Raw genomic sequence first — 23380 nt, 5'->3', positions numbered from 1 at the left:
AACCCCAAGGTCACTGCCAATCTGACCTGGGGGGAAATCCCTTCAGGACCCCACATATGGCAATCAACTAGACACTGAGCATGTGAGCAAGAACCAGACAGCCAAGCACCTGGGAGAGAGAATGCTCTGTACCACTTCTGAGCCTTGGCCCTTCCCGTCCAATGTCCCATCTCTAGCTGTGGCCATCCCTGATGCTTCAGAGGAAGGAAATAAAACAAAACGAAGCACAGAATACATGGAGGGGCAGTGGGTGGGATGGGCTTCCTGCCCCCTGCAGGTGGCCAGCTGAAATAGCTTTTACAGACATAAAAGACAAACTGGAAGTGAGCCGCAGGGCTGCTGAGCTCTGCCCCTTTATCATCACAAGCAACCCCATCATACAATTGCACTTATAAATTTGTCCAACTCTCTCTTCAAACTAATAATTGTTTCCCCCCCCACAACTCCTACTGGAAGGCTATTCCAGGCAAAGAGGTCTCAGGTCCCGTAAATAGGGTTCCACACAAGCAGACGGGATGGAGACTGCGTGGGACTGGTAGGGCATACATTGTCCCCATCCAGTCCTGCAGCTGTTGGACAGCCTTTTCTGCTTGTATCTCTCCTTCCTGGGGGTCTCCGCATCAAGGGAATAGTCCTGCTATCAAGGATAGCAAATCCCACTTACACCCTTCCCCTCCAAAAGGATGATTTAGAGAATCTACATGAGGAACATTTTTATGTGGGAGGGGCACTCTGGCCCACTGAGAGGAGAATATACAGTAATTGTAAGATCCGCAATTAAGCGGACAAATGTCAAATGCCTAGGTTAATTTTGTCATTTCCTCCTTAAAAGTCCCATTGTATCTACGTATTGCAGTATACATGGTACGTAAAATCACCAACTCTTCTGAGATGACTGAGGCACTACTTAGCAATCTTTACTCTGTATTTCTTTTTATCTATGCAAATTAATGACGCAACATTATTCTTCCATATTTATTCCTTATCTGGAGAAAAAGGTGGCAAAGCACACTGATTAAATTTGCCAATGATACAAACATGGGAGGAATAGTGAATTTGCAGAAGGCAAATCTAATATTCAAGAAGCCAGAGAAAGATTAGAAAGATGGACACTAGAAACAAAATGAGCTTCCACAAGGACAAATGCAAAATAGTTCACTTTAGAAGTAAAAATGGAAGGAACAAGTATAAAATGGGAGCACACTGACTAGACATAATACTGTACTGCAGACAGTCTTACAGGCAATAGCAGATGAAAATTTCAGAAAAACAATGCAATGCGGTAATAAAGGCAAAACTAAGATGTACAATATAAAGAAAGGATTTACATGTAAATTAAAAAAAAGAAAAGTCCAGATAAGCACCACCATAGTGGTAAGAAGCCTATAAAGGATTAAAAGAATTGAAACCATACAGCCTTTAAAAAGACAGCTCAGGGAATGACAGTTAAAGGACTAAAGAAATGGGTGAGGGGGGAATATATGATTGCAGTACACAGCAGGATGCTAAACGAAGAGGAAAAACGGGAAATTAGTTAAAATTAGTTAAAAAATAAGATGTCCAAGATCAAAAAAATACCCTGCTTTGAATTGAAACAAGGAGATCTCTGTAATTAAACACCGGAAAAACCATCTTTGGTTTCAAGCTTCAGAGGGGTAGCCGTGTTAACCTGGATCTGTAAAAGCGGCAAAGAGTCCATGAAAGCTCATGCTCCAATATGTCTGTTAGTCTATAAGGTGCCACAGGACTCTTTGCCATCTTTGGTTTGATCAAGCATGCAAATAAACACGTCCAAAGCAAGTATTGAAATCAGTGTCATTGGAAATCCTTAAGACCTTTTAAGTAGAGTTTAATAGGAATCTTACTACTGCTTGGGGATGACTAGATGTCCCCAAAACCTACACAGTTTTGAGACCATATAGGTTCACATTTGAAGACTGGCATCTCAGTTACTATTAAAGGGTTGCCTAATGTTTCTTAATGAAGCACATCTCATTTTATAGCATCTGAAAAGAGTTAGGCGCTTTACAGTAGACACCAAAAAACAGTTCCCGCACCAAAGAGCTTAGAAATTATAATTTCTGACATGATAAAATGAGTGAGGATGTCAAAACAGCAAGAAAGAGGAAAACAGTCACAGCAATACAAATACAGTATTCAATTTAATTACGTGCACCTCTTAAGTGGGTCAGTTACAGCTATATTTTTCTTATTTTAAATAGAGGGTTTCTAACTTTGCTTTATTTGCTTACTTACCATTCTTTCTAGTTTTGGACAACTTGAATGAAATGAAAAATAATTTTTGGAACAATACACAGGGAGTTGGAGACTGAAACTGGGTGAACACAGAAAGGGATGTAATGAGCACAAAGGAAGCTGTTCTACCCTACCATTACAATTTATGATTAGTACCTTATCACCAACTGCAACCCCAGAACCTAGAGAGTAACTTGGACTTGACTACTGAAGCTTTCCTAACAAGGAGGGGTGCCACTGCTGGTGGGCATAGGACACCTCATGAGGTGGGGCCAGCCTTCTGGCCCACCCCCAACAATCCACTACCTGCTGATTGCACCCGGGCCAGCTTTCTCATACTATTTCATCAATATGCCTCAACCGTGGCTTGGAAGGTAAGACAGCAACTCTGTCTGCATGGTCATTCAATTCTAGCCTTTCTCCTGAGAGGGCCAGCATGGGTACAGTTATTGCCAGTTATAGTGACACTGAACCATATTGACACTGCCAACAAATTTTTTTAAAATCTTTTTAGGGAATTTACCCTATAGGTTTTATTCCAAAGGGGAATATCTTTGACTTGAAAGAGCTGTGTAGCAAGAGCTGGAGGCCTGGGGCCAGTCAACCCTGTTTATGAAGGAACCACTCCTGCCCACCTGACACATTAGCAGTCTGGAAGGGGCCTGATAGAGGATAGCTGATTCCCACGTAAAGAGCAGCAGGAAGTAGGAAGCTTGGGAAACTGTAGGAAGTGAGAAAGGATTTGTAGGGAAGATCCTGACACTAGGGGAGTAGAGAAGTCAGAGCCAGGAGGCTGAATAAATTGGACCCTCAGAAAGAGGGGTGTTTTAGCTAACTTTAGGTTGAGTTTTGAATTTATTGAGGAACCAAGAGAGGGAAGAAGCATAGGCACAGAGCTGCAGAGTGACCTCTGACAATGAGGAGATGCTCAAGATGACTTTGTTACAGGTTTACTCACCTGCATAAGGACTATTTGTGAGACCAAGGTTTGAAAAGTAGAGCTCTACTAGTATAAAAAGCATGCAAAATATCAAAACTTACTAGAATTTGGCTCTGAAGAGCTTGATACCATAGAAATGTAGGACTGGTAGGGACCTTGACAGGTCATTTAGTCTAGTCCCCTACACTGATGCAGGACTAAGTATTATCTAGACCAGTGGTCCCCAAACTATGGGGCACGTCTCCCCTAAGGGGCATGCAAGAATGTTGGGGGGGAGGGGAGGGGGAAACGTAGCGGGGCCCAGGCCAGCTCCCATGGGAGATTGGGAGGGAGCACCATGCAGCCCCGCTCCACCCTCTGCCCAGCTCCATCTCCAGCCCCAGCTCCCCTTCACCCCCCAGCCACAGGTCCACCTCCAGCTCCACCTTCAGCCCAGCTGAGGAAGTCTTGGCAGTAGTGGAAGGGGGATGAAGACAGATTTAATTACTGGTAAGGGGGAAGGGTACGACAGGAAAAGTTTGGGCATCATGTACCTATCCATCCTGATGGGTGTTTGTCTAACCTGCTCTTAAAAATCTCCAATGATAGAGATTCCACAACCTCCCTAGACAATTTATTCCATGGCTTAACCATCCTGACGTTAGGAAGTATTTCCTAATGTCCAACCTAAACTGTCCTTGCTGCAGTTTAAGTCCATTGCTTCTTGTTCTATCCTCAGAGGTTAAAGAGAACAATTTTTCTCCCTCCTCCTTGTAACAACCTTTTATGTCCCTCCTCAGTCTTCTCTTCTCCAGACTAAACAAACCCAATTTTTTCGATCTTCCCTCATGGGTCATGTTTTCTAGATCTTTAATAATTTTTGTTGCTCTTCTCTGGAGTTTCTCTAATTTGTCCATATCTTTCCTGAAATGTGTTGGCCAGAACTGGACACAATACCCCAGTTGAGGCCTAATCGGTGTGGAGTAGAGCTGAAGCATTACTTCTCATGTCTTGTTTACATCTTTCCTGCTAATATATGCCTGAATGATGTTTGCCTTTTTTGTAATAGCGTTACACTGTTCACTCATATTTAGCTTGTGATCCGCTTTGACCCCCAGATCCCTTTTCGCAGTACTCCCTCCTAGGCAGTCATTTCTTACTTTGTATGTGTGCAACTGATTGTTCCTTCCTAAACGGAGTACTTTGCATTTGTCCTTATTGAATTTCATCCTATTTATTTCAGACCAGTTCTCCAGTTTCTCAAGATCATTTTTAATTCTAATCCTCTCCTCTAAATGCTTGCAGGTCCTCCCAACTTGGTACTGCTCACACATTTTATTAGTGTACTCTTTATGTCATTTTCTCAACCATTTATGAAGATATTGAATAGAACCAGAACCAGGAGAGATCCCTGAAAGACTACACTTTATATGTCCTTCCAGATTGACTTTGAACCATTGATAATTACTCCCTTGAGTACTGTTTTCCAACTATTATCTAACCACCTTATTATAGTAGGTTCATCTAGGCCAGTGATATTCAGACCTCAGTGGTTCAGGAGCCAAATTAGCAACCAACATTACCCAAAAGAGCCACAGTAGTGTTAATGCATTGTTTCATATTATATATTATTATTTTCTCAAGAAAATGACAGACCAAGTATTCTACAATTGGTTAATAAAACAGTAAAAGCATCTTGATTGGTTAATAATTAAATTACACAGTGTTTTAATATCATGTGCTGCAAAGAGACACATTAAAGTGCCACTTGCAGCTCCCATGATCCAGTCTGAGTATCACTGGTTTAGACTATATTTACCTAGTTTGCTTATGAGAAGGTCATGTGAGACAGTATCAAAAGCCATACTAAAATCAAGATCCCCCCTACTCCCCCCCTTTCCCCATGGCTTGTTCCCCTTCAAAGAAGGGTATTAGGTTGGCTTGACATGATTTGTTCTTGACTAATGCATGTTGACTGTTACTTATCACCTTAATATCTTCTCGGTGCTTACAAATTGATTGCTTGATTATTTGCATTATCTTTATGGGTACAGAAGTTAAGGGGACTGGTCTACAATTCCTTGGATTATCTTTATTTCCCTTTTTACAGATAGGTACTATATTTGCCCTTTTCCACTCCTCTGGGATCTCTCCCATCCTCCATGAATTAATAGCTCAGAGATATCTTCAGTTCCTTAACTATTCTAGAATGTATTTTGTCAGGCCCTGCTGACTTGAAGACATCTAATTTGTCTAAGTAATTCTTAACTTATTTTTGCCCTATTTTAGCTTCAGATCTTATCCCATTCACACTGATGTTTACCAATTAGTTGTCTGATCACTGCTAACCTTCTTGTTGAAAACAAACAAAAAAGGCACTTTATACTTCAGCCATTGTTGAGTTTTCTGTTACTGTCTTTCCCTCCTCATTCAGTAATTGGCCTATCCTGTCCTTGGTTTCCCTCTTGGTTCTAATGTATTTGTGAAATGTTTTCTTCTCTCTTACCATATTTCCTATCTTTCCTAACTATCCATTGTGATAGCTTTCTCTTGTGCCCCTAATAACAGTATTTTCTTACTTCGCTATTGGAAGAACAAATATTTAGCAGACACAACATATGAGGAATACTAGGCAATACATTCTTATTTTTAATATGCAAAATCTCAGAATATGGAATAGTATTTCAATGTGTACTACTTTCAGATATGGTAGTAAATTATCTAGATATTGCTACTTGGAGAATACAACGATTATATAGAAATCCAGGATCAAAATGGGAAAGCTCTTATGTGCTGACAACATTAATATCTCACTGGGTCAGCAAGACTTGATACAATGTACTAAGTTCCCTATAACACCTGTCAATAAGAGGGTGAAGTAAAGATAGGAACACAGCATCAACTCCGAATCTCCTTGTTGTTACTTACTGTTAATGTTATTTGAACAGGGAGATGTTTGTACTTCATTACCAAAACCAAACAAAGAAAGGGCTCAAGAAGTAACTACACTCAGTCTCCTGCTCATTCTGTTACACTTGCAAGTTTTCACAGTATCTGAACAATAGGTATTTCTAGAAAATTCATCACTATAGTATCTGGGTGCCGTACACAGCAATTGAGATATGCATCTAGACATGTCCATACTGGTCTCTGCTCTTTGTTCCTCCAAACTTTGGTAATTCTTGTTTACTCTGCTTTTGGGTTTGGATTTTATTTTTAACTCCCCCCCACCCCCAGCCCCCGCCACCCAAACCGTCACTGTTATTGTTGTAGTAATGTGTTATTCATGGTTATGTCAGGAAGGCTTTTGAAAAAAGGTGAGTCTTGTAGTGTATTATTAACCTGAAAATAAGATTCTGGTTCAGCTGTATCCCTTCTTGTAAATTCCGCTATTGGAGGCAGCTGTCAACTGAGAACATCTAATTTCTGGTTCTCAAGTGATTTGCTCTGGGTACTTGCCAGAGGTCTTAAAGGGTCATGAATGGAGGAGAGGTGGGCTCTCTAGTTGGGCCCCAACCCAAGGAGGGCCTTAAACATTAAGACCAGGGCTTTGCATCAACACTGAAAATATACTGGGAGTCTAAGAAGGATTTATAAGCAAGGGAATATCGAGAAGCATGGAGGACGTATTACCTCTGTGTATGGCATTAGTGAGACCATCACCAGAATACTGTGACAATTTCTGGTGTCTATCTTTAAAAAAAGAATGTTGAGAAATAGGAAAAGGTCAGAGAAGAGCTTACAAGAATTATTTCAGGCCTGGAAAATCTGCCTTAAAGTGACAGATTTAAGAAATTCAATCTACTGAGCTTAACAAGGAGAAAGTAAAGAGGTGACTTCATCATGGTTTACACACGTATATAATGGGAAAAAGCAGACCGTTCTTTAATCAAGCAAGCTCTAATAGCTACAAGCTGAAGCTAGACAAAAATCAGACTAGAAGTAAGGTGCAAATTTTAATAATGAGTGTGATTAGCTATTGGAATAATTACACTCACTATTAACATTTTCACCTTATTTCTAGTCTTATTCTAGTCTAATTAACTATTGGAATAATTTACCTAAGAATGTGATGGATTCTCCATCACCTGAAGTCTTTACATCAAAACTGGATGTTGCTCAACCAAAAGCTATGGATTTGATGCAGAAATCACTTGGTGATATTCAATGGCCTGTGTTATTCAGGAAGTCAGATGATCATTGCATCCCTTTTGGGCTTAAAATCTATGGCGATATGAGGACACAGAAAAATGACTTTGAATATTTTCTGGTTTTGGCTGAAATAGATGCAGACTGCTGTATTTGGTACAAGTTGGAGTCACTGTGCTGTCTCCACCTTTAGTCCAGGATACACCTTTAGTACAGGATTCACTGTATCCTGGAGGTAATGAATGCATGGGCCACTGTGGCTAGATCCTCATCTCTTAGGTGGGGGTACGGGTGGGGGTGGGGAAGAATGTAATTTCCTAGCAAACTGGAGTCTTCAGTCTTGCCTACATTCAGTTTGAGTCAGCTGCTCTTGTTCCAAATGCTTCTTTCTCACAGGCAATGCAATGAGGCAGGAACAATCCCAATCAAACCACGTGCTAAACATAATAGCATTCACTGACTGAAGGATATTACTGAATGTTTAAAACAATGACATCCCACTTCTTGCTAACATAAATGGTCCTTTGTAAAATTACAAACTACACACAAAACGGGGATCACTTCCTATTCCACAGAAATGCAGCCTTTCTACTGGTGACAGCAATGCTGAATGGCAGTTTAAAAAGCTGGGCAGTGAAGAATACTTCATCCAAATAAAGTGACAGCAAAATTTAGGTAGGCAGGTAATTATGCATATTGAAAATGAGGCACTTTGGCAGATGCCTCTTACTCTTAGTAAAAATGCCATGCGATCTTTAAGAACCCAAAGTATTGAGGGTCTCAGCTTTAAATCTATGATTAGACTGGCAACCCCTTAATGTTATGTTATGACAGTGAATCAATTCTGATTCAAAAAGGAAAAGTTCAACCCACTGAACTCCAAAATAGAAATACAGCCAAAGTACATTTTTTCTGTATTTCTCCCAAATTGAATGGCTGAATATTTTTTGTGTGACCACAGCCAAAGGCTGGAAAGCCACATACAGCTTAACATTAAATATTCAAAACGTACAGTAACTACTGATCATATCCTGAAAGATTTTATACATATAAATTAGTATAGTATTCTATTGTTCATGCAAAAAAAGGTAAGCATCCACAGCCTGATGATATATTTGCAAATAGAAAAAGTGTACAGGTTACAATTAGGCTGTCAAGCAATTAAAAAAATAAATCGTGATTAATCATGCTGTTAATATATGTTTCTTATGAGGAAATTGGATTCACTTAACATCGTTTCACTTAAAGTCACCTTTTTCAGGAACATAACTACAACGTTAAGTGAGGAGTTACTGTATATTGATTTCAATTACTACACAGAATACAAAGTGTACACTGCTCGCTTTATATTATTATTTTTGATTACAAATATCTGCACGGTAAAAACAAAAGAAATAGCATTTTTAGTTCACATAATACAAATAATGTAGTGCAATCTCTTTATCATGAAAGTTGAACTTACAAATGTATAATTATGTACAAAAAAAACTGCATTAAAAAATAAAACAATGTAACATTTTAGAGCTTGCAAGTCCACTCAGTCCTACTTCTTCTTCAGCCAGTTGCTCAGACAAACAAGTTCGTTTACATTTGCAGGAGATAATTCTGCCTGCTTCTTGTTTACAATGTTACCTGAAAGAGACAACAACAGGTGTTTTAATGGCACAGTTGTAGCCGGCATTGCAAGATATTTACGTGCCAGATGCTCTAAAGATTCGTATGTCCCTTCATAATTCAACCACCCTTCCAGAGGACATGCATCCATGCCGATGACAGGTTCTGCTCAGTAACAAACCAAAGCAGTGCAGAGCGATGCATGTTCATTTTCATCTAAGTCAGATGCCACCAGCAGAAGGTTGATTTTCTTTTTTGGTGGTTCGGGTTCGTAGTTTCCACATTGGAGCGTTGCTCTTTTAAGACTTATGAAAGCATGCTCCACACCTCGTCCGTCTCAGATTTTGGAAGGCACTTCAGATTCTTAAATCTTGGATAAAGTGCTGTTGCTATCTTTAGAAATCTCACATTGGTACCTTCTTTGCGTTTTGTCAAATCTGAAGTGAAAGTATTCTTAAAATGAACAACATGTACTGGATCATCATCCGATACTGCTGTCACATGAAATATATATATGGCAGAATGCAGGCAAAACAGAGCAGGAAACATACTATTCTCCCCCAAGGACCGCAGCCACAAATTTAATGCATTTTTTTAAACGAACATCATCAGCATGGAAGCATGTCCTCTGGAATAGTGGCAGAAGCATCAAGTGGCATATGAATGTTTAGCTTATCTGGCACGTAAATTCCTTGCAATGCCGGCTACAAAAAAGTGCCATGTAAATGCTTGTTCTCACTTTCAGGTGACATTGTAAAGAAGCAGGCAACATTACATCCCGTAAATGTAAACAAACTTGTTTGTTTGTCTGAGCGATTGGCTGAACAAGAAGTAGAACTTGTAGGCACTAAAGTTTTACATTGTTTTGTTTTTTTGAGTGCAGTTATTTAACAAAAAAAAATCTACATTTGCAAGTTGCACTTTCATGATAAAGATATTGCAGTATGGTACTTGTATGAGGTGTACACTTTATAATTTTTATAGTGCAAATATTTGTAATAAAAATAATAATATAAAGTGAGCATTGTACATTTTGTAATGTGTTGTAATTGAAATCAATATATTCAAAAATGTAGAAAAGCATCCAAAAATATTTAATAAATTTCAAATGGTATTCTATTGTTTAACAGTGCAATTTATTGTGATTCTTTTTTTTTTTTTTTAGTTAATCGCGTAAGTTAACTGTTATTAATGGAGAGCCCTAGTTACAATGTATCATGCAGGTAGAATTGATAGGCATCATGGCTTCCCTCAGTGCAAAAGAAATGGGATTTACCATACTTTCACTTCTTACACCTTCCTTTAACGCTTTCCCATCATTACCTTAGTCTAATATAATAACAAATATAAACAATATAAAAATTATGCTTTTCATATATTTCTGAACTCAGTGATTTAGTGTATCAAATTAGAGAATGATGATGATACAAGGCCAGTGAGATGGCGAGACTGAATCATCAAGTATTGATAATTCAGACCGCTACTTATTTATTTGTGCACAGCAAGGAGATTGCACTTTTTTCTTTTAGATGTGTGATTATTATGCCTTTGTTACCTTCAAGTTGGAGTATTGCAACACACACTACATAGGGCTATACCGTAAAAAAATATTAATAGACTGTAGCTAGTGCAGAATGTATTTATTTATTTATATTTATTTTTTTTTAAAAAAAGATAGTGAAGCTCTTGTATCTTCCCCTTTCAAAGCTTAAAATTCACAATTTAATAATAAATATCATTTTAAAATCACTTACTTTGAATGCAAGTGCCCTCTCAATCACAGTCCAGTCCATCCCCCAAAATATAATTACTCCTGGCCAAAAAATTAAACCCCACCTAAACCTCATTCCTTCCTCTGCCCAAATACCTCGGAGGTAGGATTGGGGGGGGCGGGGAGAGCTGAGAACTGCAACACATCTAAAGTTAAAGGGCTCTCACAGAGAATGTCTTGCTGACAGCAGCAGCATCAAATCAAGAAAGCTCCAGACCGAGCAGCAGTGCTGACCACAATTTCAGCAGTACAACACAGGACGAGAGAGAGACGATCTCTCAGGTAAACTGGACATAAACCATTTAAGAGACTTTCAAAAGTCACTATTAGCGCCCTATTTCATCTGCAGACAACCAACACAGCTTTCTGAGCACTCGTGCTGGGTGCTTACAATATTTAGCTCCACATCAAAAGCAGGGACACTGCACTAGCTTCAGGGGCTGAATTGTCTTAAGTTGTAACCCCATGTACAGTCACTACAGCACACTCAGTGGCCCTTATTGTTAAGTAGTGTTTCATGCAGAGAACACATTACACCTTTGTCCCATCATTTGTATGGGCTACTGAGTGATTTCTGGGTGAAGTTTAAGATGATAGTTTTGACCAATAAAGACAAAGAGCAAATAGTTTAGGGTCCTGGACATTTAAAATATTGTCTTACTTACAGTATTATACCATGGCAATTAGTGGATCTGGGATGCTCAGGCTTACAATGGGCCGAGTTTGAAAAAGAAGGAGAGTTGGCAGACAATGAGGCTTTGGAATTTACTTCCCATCTTTGCTCAGCAGAGCCTAGATTTGGTGACATTCCAGGCAAGAACTTCACTTGTTCTCTCAAGCAACAGTTAAGCAGAAGTGACTGGAGACTAATTTGAGATAACCAAGGGTATGAATGAATATTACAGTAAGTTTGTATGGGAGCTAGCGGATTCTTTAGGCAATCATGTTGGGCACTGTAGGTATTCATTGATCTTACTACTCCAAGAAAGTTGAGGTTCACCAGGATTAAGGGGTGGTTGTAGGAGAAGAGATTTTTTGAGGAGGCCCTTTGAGGAAGTTACTTTTATTTTTTGATGTGGTTTTTTACTATGTGATTTTAATACAATATGTGCTTAGTGACTCTCTAAATGCTCAAAACTCTGCAAACATCTACGCAAAATAAAGAGGAGCGTGCTTTTAATAAACTAGTATATGTCCCTATTTGACAGGTGAGATGAGCTTTCACATTTTGCTATTTGGCGAGTTGGTATTTAAGGAGATCATAAAAAGAGGGCCTTACTTTAGTCAGGACTAAAGGAGCTAAAAGTATGAAAACATTTTGATAGAAATAATGGGTAAGATTGTCTCCGATGGAGACAATACTGAAGTGGTAATGATAACAGCCAAAGTCACACATTTGTGAAGTAAATAATGGGGCCAATTCCTTGATTTTGAAAATAGAAAGATGTGAGTTTTGAGTCAAGGAAGGAGATGGAGTCGGTACACTTCCAGCTCAAAATATTCTTCTCACTGACAAAACTTGTTGAATTAAAAGCTATTGTACTGGAACTATTATTTCTGAGTGGATGCTTGAAGGTGGACAGAAAATGAGAAAGATCTAAAGCAGCAAAGGGAATGTTGAGTAGGGGATCTCCTTCATAATAGTGCATTTAGGAAGAAGGTGACGAAGATGGATAGGGGAGAGAAGAGGAAATAAGCCAAACATCTATCCATCTGTCTCTGGTACTTACATGATTCCTATGACTATTGCATCAAAGCACCACAATACCTCTAATGTGTTATATACACACAGTGTACATATTGTATTTTACTATATTTTATATTATATTGTGCACTTTTTTACTGATATTTCCTAGAATGCCCATGTGCTAGTAACTTGTCACAGCTAACAAGTCTAGTGGTAGAGGAATATCCAGTTGCTACTCACCAAAGCAGTGGGTGGATAGGTAGAAGCAAAAATCAGGTCAGCAAGGTGCCTGAAACTCTAGGGGAGTGTGCCAGTTGATGGCATCAAATAAACAGTGAGAGCAAGAAAGATGATCTCTAAATCCAATTTAAGAGGGCAGCAGACCACACCTAAAGGGATAGTTTCAGTACAGATTCCTTTTAAACCACTCGTGAACTGTCGAAATAAAAGCTTTCAAACCAACTGTCTTTCTGTGTTTTAAGAGTCCAGAAATTATTTGTTTCCTCCTGACTTCTCCTGGAAAATATCCTACTTGGATGTAGCACTACTCCCTCTCTCCACAGTGGTTTTACTCTGCCACATCTTCTCATACCCTTCTCTTTTCAAATGAATATGGGTAAAGGTGAAAACCTGGATTTTGCCTGATGTTAGTTTACACTGAGCATTATTAAGTTCCAGTAAGAAAGCAGTGGATAGTAAAAATCATCTAAAATCATTAGGTGTGTTTATAATTTGTGCAAGAATTACTTTGTCTATATAGTTAAGAATAGTCCCAGGTTTCCTAATCTAAGTGGTTACAGGCGCAAAGTGTTAATAAGGAGCTGGGCCTGCAACGAACAACCTAGATTACACTCAAAAAGACAAAATGTCCTTTTAAATTCCACTACAGACATTTCAAATATTAGATAGGAGGTAATGGCCCACAGACATTAGCAATCATGCTAACCTTTTGCTAAGTCTGATTCACTACACTATGAAAACACATATTTTGGGTTACTGAAATAATAACTATTTAAATTCAAGCCTTATTAATCTCCCTATCTTTCAATATTTTTAAAAATCTATTATGTTCACTCTTTATTCTTAAAATGTTTATCATTTTGCAATTTGCATTTGTTCCTGATCACATTAAGCTATTTATTAAAACCTGAATAAAAATTCCCATGACAAAGCACAATTTCCCTATTATATGCTTATTAGCTAGGTGAAATCTAAAACATTCTTAAAGAATGTCTCCCCCCAAAGACCAGTCCTGTAAGCATGTCTTCAATACACTAAAACCATATAGTGTGCACGCTGAATGTGCCATGTAGCAACAAATACCAAAATATTATTTATTTTGGTCACAGGTTATGTCTATACACCAAAGACATAGAAGTCTACACAACAATGAAACAGCCCCACAGCCTGAGCCTGAGTCAGTTGGCACAGGCCAGCCATGGATTTTTATTTACTGTGTAAACATATCCATCTTTCACCCAAGGAATTCCGTTTTGCGCTTTCACTATCCCCACCAAAAAGCTTAAACAGACATATGATGTTTTATACATGCTACATCTAAAATGTATTTACTGGGCAACAGAGGAGGAAAGGTTACTAACTGTAGGAATGTGCCAGATCAGGTCGCATAGATGTAGATCCTTGGGGCAGATGTCTCAGATTAACCTTGCGCAGTGAACTGCCACTAAAGTAATAGACAGAACTGTCAGGATCTGTTGAATAAGTATCTACAGAACTGTCTCTCTCCAGCTCTCTGTGGGATCAGCTATCATCCACTAAGATTCAGAGCAGGTTTGACAAAAGAAGAGTGGTAAAGGTACCTTTTATATGAATTGTAAAAGATATCTACTCTTGCAGGTTAAATTTTATGACTCCTTGCGCACAGTGCAACTTGAAGACTAATGTCACATTACGAAGATTGTCTATATGGTCAAAATAAACTGCATTATAAAACCTAGCATTATTATGCATTAGAAAAAAGACAAAATTCACAAGGTTTTTGTGATAAATTAAAGAAACCACCAAGGCTTCATTTAACATATATAAAGAAGAAATATTCTTTTAAAAATACTTTTAAATACTCACTTTTAGGTAAATGTTGCAAGATAGATAGTGAAGGCATATGGTGTTGTACAAACAAGCCATCTGCTACTAAGCAATTTTTTTACTAGTTTTGATAATTATTTCAGAAGTGAACTTTTAAGCATTCAAAATATAAAATAATTCTGAACATTGAGCAAGTGATACATTCTTTTGGGCAAACTCAGTTCTCCAGATAGTAAAATGAAATCAAAATTCCCTTCATAGGGTTCACAGGAAGCTGTTAAAGTATTATTATTTATGTTCATCTGCAAAAATATTTTAATGTAATGAACAGAAGAAGTAATGCTTCTGAGTAGGGCTCAATCTTTGATTCCCATATGACTGAGAAGTGTAACCAGTGATAGCGGCATCAAGGACAAAAATGAACACAAGCTTATGCACGGTGGGACTTGCAGTTCATTGTGCGAAGCTTGTTGTTATTACTAAACATGGAATGCATTTCACCAGTATTCTTCACATACCATTACCGTATTTAAGCTCCTTACCAATTTTTTTTGCTACTACTTTCAACACCTGTGCTGGAGATACTATGTAAACTATTATAATCTTATTAGTTTTAAGTGGTCACGTCTCCAAACATGGGAACTGCTGCTGCTTTAGCCAATCAGCTTTCACTAATCTGCACACTAATAGTTGCTCTTGCTGTGTCATGAGGTCAAAACAGTGATCTAAGCTCCCCCTCCCTCCCCCGGGGTAAAGACTAGCAGCAATCTGATTCTGAACTGATACAGAAAATAAATGTCAAATTTCTGCTCTTATTTTAGATTTTAAAGAAGTTACTTGGTGTGTGTATTATATATATATATATATATATATATATATAAAGTTACTTGGTGTGTGTATACACACACACACACACACACACACACATATACACATATCTCCATTGTTTGCAATAGCCTCTTTGAAGTTTAAAAATAAAATGTCTCTCTAATACACACATCAATACTACAGGGATGGGGTCCAAGTACCTAGATTACAAGGGAACCGAGCTAAAATTAACAGAGTTACATTCTTTTAACAAATATTTCAACTTCATTTTAGTGTCTTATGTGAAAATAGCTGTATCTCTACCACCTATATCTGGTGGCATTTAAAGTTCTAGGGACAGCATTCATTTACTTAGGCCTGAATTCATCACTTGTAAAATGTTTTGAAATCCTCAGATGGTCAGCAATGTATGAGAGCAAATTATTACTGTTAACCTCAGCTACAGAGTAAATACTACTGCTTTTGTGGGTTGCACAAAATAGCAGCTGGTATTTATTAATTATGTGGCAATGGAGCAATTAGAATTTTTGTTTTATTTTTTAAAGCCATCTGAATATTCAGAATCTAGGACACTTCATATAAAACTATAGCTGATCTGAGGCATACTCAATGTTCAGTATAAAAACCTTGAAGGTGTCCTTTAAAACACTAATTATAAAAAATCTTAATTAAATTAGGTAGGTAGGTAGTTATAACATGCAAATGTTGGCTCAATAAAAAGTAATATGAAAAGGTATAAACATTTCTGTAATTCTTACACACATTTCTGTAATTCCCATGATATGTGATTCCTAGATATGTAAGGCTATTTTGTTAAAAGTAGAAATAGGTAATCTCTCTTCTTGCAAAAATTGGAAGTAGAAGACAAATACGTAGACTGCTTTTCTTCTAATTGCAGCACAAGAAATGTCGCAGTCACATTTTCAAAATGCATACAATAGAAAAACTAAATTAGATATATTGAGATGCACTACAAGGAAACTAAGCTTACTAACATTGTACACCGAAGTTTTACCTACTCGTAAGAGTGCAGACAAGAACTTTTTATGCAAGTCAAACAGGAAACCTTTACACTAGAATTGCATAATTCTAGAAGAGCCACTTTAGCCTTTTTGCAGATAGTTAGAATATATAAAATAGATTGCTCTATTAGTCTGGGAGTAGGACGGATAGATTGATCTTTAATCAAGAAAAGAAGAGAAACTAAAGAAAAGAAAAGATTAGTATTGTAAAAAGTGCAAGTCACATTTTTTTCTAGAGGACACAGCTTCCGCCGCCAACTCTGCTCTCCCGCTCTTGCCATGCTACCAAGCTTCTCCAAGTTGTCTGTCCTGGGCTCCCGCCTTCGTGAAAGCTACAGAAGACAACCATTTCCCACCTTTTTTCAGCTATCGTGAACCGAACACCACCTCTTCCGCTGCCACTCTGCTCTCCTATGTTTCGTGCCCTTTTTCCAGGATTACCCATGCAGGCGCCATAGCCATGGAGCCCGCTCAGATCTCTGCTGCAGTTTTGACCTTTGTAAATACCTTGCGCATTATCCAGCGGTACGCGCAGTACCTGCAAAACCAGGCGAGGAAGCGACGACAGCGCGATTACGATAGTGATGAGGACATGGACACAGGCGTTCCTAGAAGCACAGCATGTGGCAATTAGGAGATCATTGTGGTGTTGGGCCAGGTTCATGCTGTGGAATGCCGATTCTGGGCACTGGAAACAAGCACAGACTGGTGGGACCGCACAGCGTTGCAGGTATGGGATGATTCCCAGTGGCTGAGAAACTTTCATATGCATAGGGCTACTTTCATGGAACTTTGTGACTTGCTGTCCCCTGCCCTGAAGGGCAAAGACACCAAAATGAGAGCAGCCCTCGCAGTTGAGAAGTGAGTGGCCATAACCCTGTGGAAGCTTGCAATGCCTGACAGCTACAATCAAGGGTAGAGACTTTGGGAAATGTGCAGACTATTGTGGATGGCTTTGCTGCAACGGGATTCCCTAACTGTGGTGGGGCGATAGAAGGAACGCATATCCCTATCTTGGCCCCGTAACACCAGGGTGGCCAGTACATAAACTGCAAGGGGTACTTTTCCATGGTGCTGCAAGCACTGGTGGATCACAAGGGACGTTTCACTGACATCAACTTGGGATGGCATGACGTTTGCATCTTCAGGAACTCCGCTCTGATTGAACAGCTGCAAGAAGGGACTTGCTTCCCAGACCAGAAAATTACTCTTGGGGATGTTGAAATGCCTATAGTTATCCTCGGGGACCCAGCCTACCCCTTAATGCCATGGCTCATGAAGCCGTACACAGGCACCCTGGACAGTAGTAAGGAGCAGTTCAACTACAGGCTGAGCAAGTGCAGAATGGTGGTAGAATGTGCTTTTGGACGTGTGAAAGCGCGCTGGTGCAGTTTACTGACTTGGTTAGATCTCAGCACAACCAATATTCCAATTATAATTGCTGCTTATTGTGTGCTCCACAATATCTGTGAGAGTAAAGGGGAGACATTTATGGTGGGGTGGGATGTTGAGGCAACACGCCTGGCAGCCAGTTTCGCACAGCCAGACAACAGGGCAATTAGAAGAGCGCAGCAGGGCACGCTGCCCATCAGAGAAGCTTTGAAAGCCAGTTTCATGACTGGCCAGGTTACGGTGTGACGTTGTGTTTGTTTCTCTTAAAGTTACCCAACCCCTATATATATGAAAGGAAATAAAGTCACAATTGTTTAAAAACCATTCTTTATTATTTGTTGCACAAAACATTGAAAGAAATCAGAAGCTAGATGGGGGAGGGGGATATTGGGTTAGGGGGGTGGAGGAGGAGGGAAGGACAAGTCCAGAAACCAAATCAAAATTTAGGATATGCCAGCTTTCTGCTGCTTGTGCAATCCCCTGGGGTTGACTGTGTGGGTCCCCGTAGCCTCCCCACCCCATGTTCAAATAACTTGGGGAGGAGGGAGGGTGGTTATATAGTGGCTGCAGCAGCAGTCTGTGGTCTTGCTGCCTTTCCTGCATTAGATCCACCATACAGCGGAGCACGTCAGTTTGCTCCCCCATGAGCTTGACCATAGCATCCTGCTTGCTCTCATCACGCACATCCCTCCTCTCTTTGTATTCATGTTCATGTAACGTTTACGGAACTCCGCAATTGTTTGCCTCCACACATTCAGCTGAGCCCTAGCAGTGCAGGAGGACTCCATGAGCTCAGCAAATATGTCATCCCGAGTTCAGATTAGAAGGCAGGAAAAAATGGACCAGCCTCTGGGACAGAGTAGATAGAGGCCACGTTGAAACATTTGCACCTGCTGCGGGAGAAGAAAAAGGGAGATTAGTATTTTAAAAGATACATCTTAGAGAACAAAGGGGACACTCTTTCTCAGTGAAACAGGCAATTCATCGTACACAGCACATGTTCTTTCTATATAAGGTTGCATTTTGCCTCTTATACTGAAGTGCCTGCAACTTTGGTGTGAGTAAGCCATCACATGCGACCGGGCAACAGAATTCAGCTTGCAGGCAGCCTGAGAGGCAAGCGGGATTCTGCTTCTTCCTCATTCATTTTAATGCTTTCAAACTGCCGGGCCCCTCTTCCCATAGCAAGCAATGCCTGGTGGGTTTGCCATATAAAAGGAGGGCCAGTGGGCTCTCTGGAATGATCACCTACCCCACCCCCACCGCGTGGCTCCAATCAAGCTCTCACTCACCAGAAGTGCCTTCTCCAGGGTCATGGTCCGGGAGCAAGCCTTGGGAATGGGGGAGACTATTGGCTCCAGCGTTAAGAACAGTTCCTGGTTAGGGGGGAAAACGGATTCCCCACTTGCCGCCTGTGCACTGTCCTCCTCTTCCTCGTTCTCCAAAAACGCATCCTCCTCGCTCCGTGCTACTCTCCCCTTGCAGTTGTCCACAGACAGTGGTGGAGTAGTGGTGGCGTCACCCCCCATAATTGCATGCAGCTCACAGTAGAAGCAGCATGTAGGGGGCTGTGACCCAGAGTGCCCGTTCGCCTCCCTGGCTTTTTGGTACGCTTGCCTGAGCGCCTTGATTTTTGTACGACACTGCTCTGTGTCCCTGGAGTAGCCTCTTTCCGTCATGGCTTTGGAGACTTTAGCGTACGTATTTGCATTTCTTTTCTTGGAACGTAGTTCTGCCATAACAGATTCGTCTCCCCAGCATGTGATGAGATCCAGTACCTCCCGTTCAGACCATGCTGGAGCTCGTCTGTGAATCCGGGACTGCTTGGTCGCCTGTGATGGTGGACACTGCATGGTCGCCTGTGATGGTGGACACTGCATGGTCACCTGTGATGGTGGTGACCAAACAGGAAATTCAAAAGTTCCTGGGGCTTTTACTGCCTACCTGGCTAGTGCATAGGAGTTGAGAGAGTGTTGTCCAGAGTGGTCACAAGGGAGCACTCTGGGATAGCTCCCGGAGGCCAATAACGTCGAATTGCGTCCACAATATCTGTAACCCGGAACTGCAATCTCGATTTTAGCGCTACTCCACTTGCCGAGGTGGAGTACAGAAATCGGATTAAAGAGCCCTTTAAATAGAAAAAACTGGTTTGGTCTTGTGGACGGAATCAGTTTTATTTTGAAGTAACTCAGCTAATTCCGAAATAACCGCGTACTGTAGACCAGGCCTGATTTTAATTATGCCCTCAACTTTGTTCATATGTTAACATATTTTAAATATTCCAGAAACATATAAACAGATTTATTAAACTGGTGGATTTTACTTTTGAAATTACAGCAACAAAAATATTAATAATTCTATCACATCCAGGATAATTGTGTGCTGAACATAAAAAATGTTAACTTCACATTCTTCAGTGAGATTTTCATTTGAATCAATGAAACCTTGGGAATACTTTCTAAAATTATTTTAAAATATATTTTCACAATTTAAAAGATTTGAGAGATAGACAAGATAAACAAAGTAACTCATATCCCTTGAGAACTGTTCCCTGACTAAATTTTCCCATCCATTGTACGCCCTAAAAAAATAGTAGTATTTAATACATACAGTTTTTTACATCTTCAAAGCATTGCACCAGCACTATCAAAGTAATCCCAACTACCTCCTTGTGAGGCAGGTAGGCAAGTAATCATCATTCCTATTTTACAGATAGAGATGTTGAGACAATTAAGTGATTAACCCAAAACCATACAATCATACAACAAGCCAGTGACTGAGCTGAGACTACAACTTGACTCCTAATATCATGCTTATTTCTTTAGACTATTTAAAGAATATTCATCAGTGCTGGAAGTTAGGTTTTGTTTAAGGTTTTTTGTTTTGTTGTTGCATGTTTGAGAAATAAGGGATTTGCAAACAAAGCAGTGTTAATAATATGTACAATTTTGGGCTGACACAATCCTCTTCAAGCCTCTACCTACCTAACAGAATCTGTTTATATCCTTTAGTTTTTGGGAATTAAAGTTTTCATTTCAATCTATTTTAATGATAGAGAAAATTTCAAAATCTATGGTAGTCACAAAACAATTTAAGTGCCTGAAAGCTTTCATCATCAGCTCTCTGCTGCAGGTACAGACATGGCTAAAATGCACTGATTTTGTCTCAGGAGGAAAGATGTTTACTGGAATTAAACCCCGCTCAGTCAAAGCACAGCACAAGCTTCAGCATGAACGTTTAAAAAACTTTTCTATTAGTGTTTGAAACTTCTCCCTTCCCCCAGAAACAATTTATCATGTTGATCTTATTATCATATGTTTCCAATTTCTACTCTTAGTAAGTCACTCTGTAAAACTCAAGGAAATATGAACCACAGATATAATAAAGTAACCTCCCTCAATGGAGAAGTCTAAAAGCCTGGATTGCCTATGCTCAGCCTCCTAATACCTGGCACAGGAGTAAATTTACAAGCCAGTTGGCAAATCCAGAAGAGGGAAGGGAGGGAGAAAGATACTGGCTGGGTCACCAATAAAGACAAACTTGCCATGTGCTATTCCTACTTGATTCCAATATGTCAAATTGTGATGAATGCAGCCATGCATGAAACAAGAAGTCTACACACACCTACGTGCATACACCCCTCTTCTTCAATCAGTTCCCTGAAAGCCAGTTACATGAAAAAGGAGAGGATGACAATATAACTGTAGCACATGGCAAAAATATAATTTGACATTTATTGGGCTTCTGATTTTGTTAACTGATCATTTAAACTTCAGAGAGAGGGGACAATTATCCCCATGTTTACAAAACTCTTCAGTCTTACAGAAGCCAAAAGTCTAATTTGCCAAATATTTCACAGGTAAAAATCAGAAGATACCGAATGTGCTGGTCTAAATGCTATAGATACTTTCTGGCAAAATAATAATCATGACTTGCTTTTTGTTTAGGTTTTACACACTTAAGATTGTTCAGCCAAGTTATTTGTTTAATTTCTTAAACCAAAATAAATGTTAATAGGTTAATGCTGAGTGTTATTTTCTCAGATCCCTTGCTAAATTTGCTTGTTTTTCACTCCCTCCCTCCAATCACTAGCAGAACAGTACAGTCTAAAAGTTTCACAGGACATTTAAAGCTTAGCAATCTTTGGCAGTCAAAGAGACTTTCAGTTCAAAACAATTTTTTATTCAAAAGCTAGCTTGGCAAACTAGTCAGGAAATCATTAAGTCCAACGACAACAACAAAAGTTGAATTATTTTTGCTAAACTACTTGATGGTTTTACAACGATGAAACACCCAACTGCAAATTCAAAACCTTCAAAAAAACACTGTATTACAGTTACAAAACTGACTTCCCCAGTGTGCCTGGTGTAATACGATCATAATTGCTGTAAAAAGATAGAGACTGACTACATGTGTAAGTCCTGCCACATGTAGGTGTTCCACACAGCTCCATTTGGGACTGCAGGGTCAAAAGTTTACAGAATTTTTCACTAGTCACAGAACTCTTTGCTATATGTAATCTCTGACCCACCCTCAAAGCAATTTTTGTATTACAGTCATATGATTTCCCCAGGGGAGGGCGGGGGGAAGAACATACATTTTTATTAAGAATACACTTCTTGTTGGTTAGCTTAATAATAACTATTATTTCCATATTCAGTAAATGGACTCAACTTGCATTGTTATGGCCAGTTAACTCCTGTGGAATGTAGCAACTTCATTTTATTCTCTTAAATTACTGCAGCAGCTCAGGCTGTTTGCAATTCTGAGCCTCATGCAGAATGCAGTGGGAAGAAAAGGAGGACTTGTGGCACCTTAGAGACTAACCAATTTATTAGAGCATAAGCTTTCGTGAGCTACAGCTCACTTCCTCAGATGCATATCGTGGAAACTGCAGCAGGCTTTATATATACACAGAGAATATGAAACAATACCTATTCCCACCCCACTGTCCTGCTGGTAATAGCTTATCTAAAGTGATTTCCAGCACAAATCCAGGTTTTCTCACCCTCCACCCCCCCACACAAATTCACTCTCCTGCTGGTGATAGCCCATCCAAAGTGACAACTCTTTACACAATGTGCATGACAATCAAGCTGGGCTATTTCCTGCATAAATCCAGGTTCTCACATCCCCCCCACCCCCATACACACACAAACTCACTCACCATGCCTGTAGTTTTAAAAGTGGGTAGACCCAACTGTTCCCTTTGTGCAAAGAGAAACACAAGATTCTTGCTCACTCCAATTATTTAAACTAGTGTTCACAATGAAAACACTGAAGCGTTCAGTATCCTGCAATGGGGATTAATGATGTGAGAGGTGTCACAGTAAATTATACCATTACAGGACATAGCAGATTTATATAAAAGTTTTAAATGATGTAAAAGATCTCTTAAGCAGAAACAATACTGGATGGTTGAGCTTTGTTTTTAATAAAAAATAAAGGAAATTTGCCATTGAGGTAAATTAGGGTTCTGTTAATTAGATGCTAAAGTAGACAGCTGGGTTTACTACCAAGTTCCTTTTGATGGGCAGACCAACTAATAGAAACATCAGAATACTTGGTGCTCCCTTGATCCCCTCCAAACCACCCTTTACTCACCCAATCCTTACTATATTAGTAAGTAGTGGTTAAACACATAGCTGCTCCAACACAAAGCAAAAAACAAGACAAATAAGTGGAGAAAGGAAGCT

The 23380-nt window shown here is 39.5% G+C and overlaps 2 protein-coding genes across 15 annotated transcripts in view; both read right to left on the bottom strand.

Moving 5' to 3' along the window:
- Positions 1–23380, bottom strand: part of NCOA2 (nuclear receptor coactivator 2) — a 259553-nt gene that overhangs the window by 134008 nt on the left and 102165 nt on the right. The gene's annotated exons all lie outside the window — the stretch shown is intronic.
- Positions 16665–22632, bottom strand: LOC140906625 (zinc finger and SCAN domain-containing protein 29-like). Its single transcript, XM_073330897.2, has 2 exons — positions 18977–22632; positions 16665–18577 (listed from the first exon to the last, which is right to left on the bottom strand). The coding sequence occupies exons 1-2, from the start codon at positions 19562–19564 to the stop codon at positions 18500–18502; spliced, it is 666 nt and encodes a 221-aa protein (XP_073186998.1). The 5' UTR covers positions 19565–22632; the 3' UTR covers positions 16665–18499.

This window comes from Lepidochelys kempii, chromosome 2 (assembly GCF_965140285.1).
Source record: "Lepidochelys kempii isolate rLepKem1 chromosome 2, rLepKem1.hap1, whole genome shotgun sequence".
Taxonomy (NCBI): domain Eukaryota; kingdom Metazoa; phylum Chordata; order Testudines; family Cheloniidae; genus Lepidochelys; species Lepidochelys kempii.
Note: the sequence above shows the minus strand (reverse complement) of the source record. Positions and strands in the feature narration are given on the sequence as shown.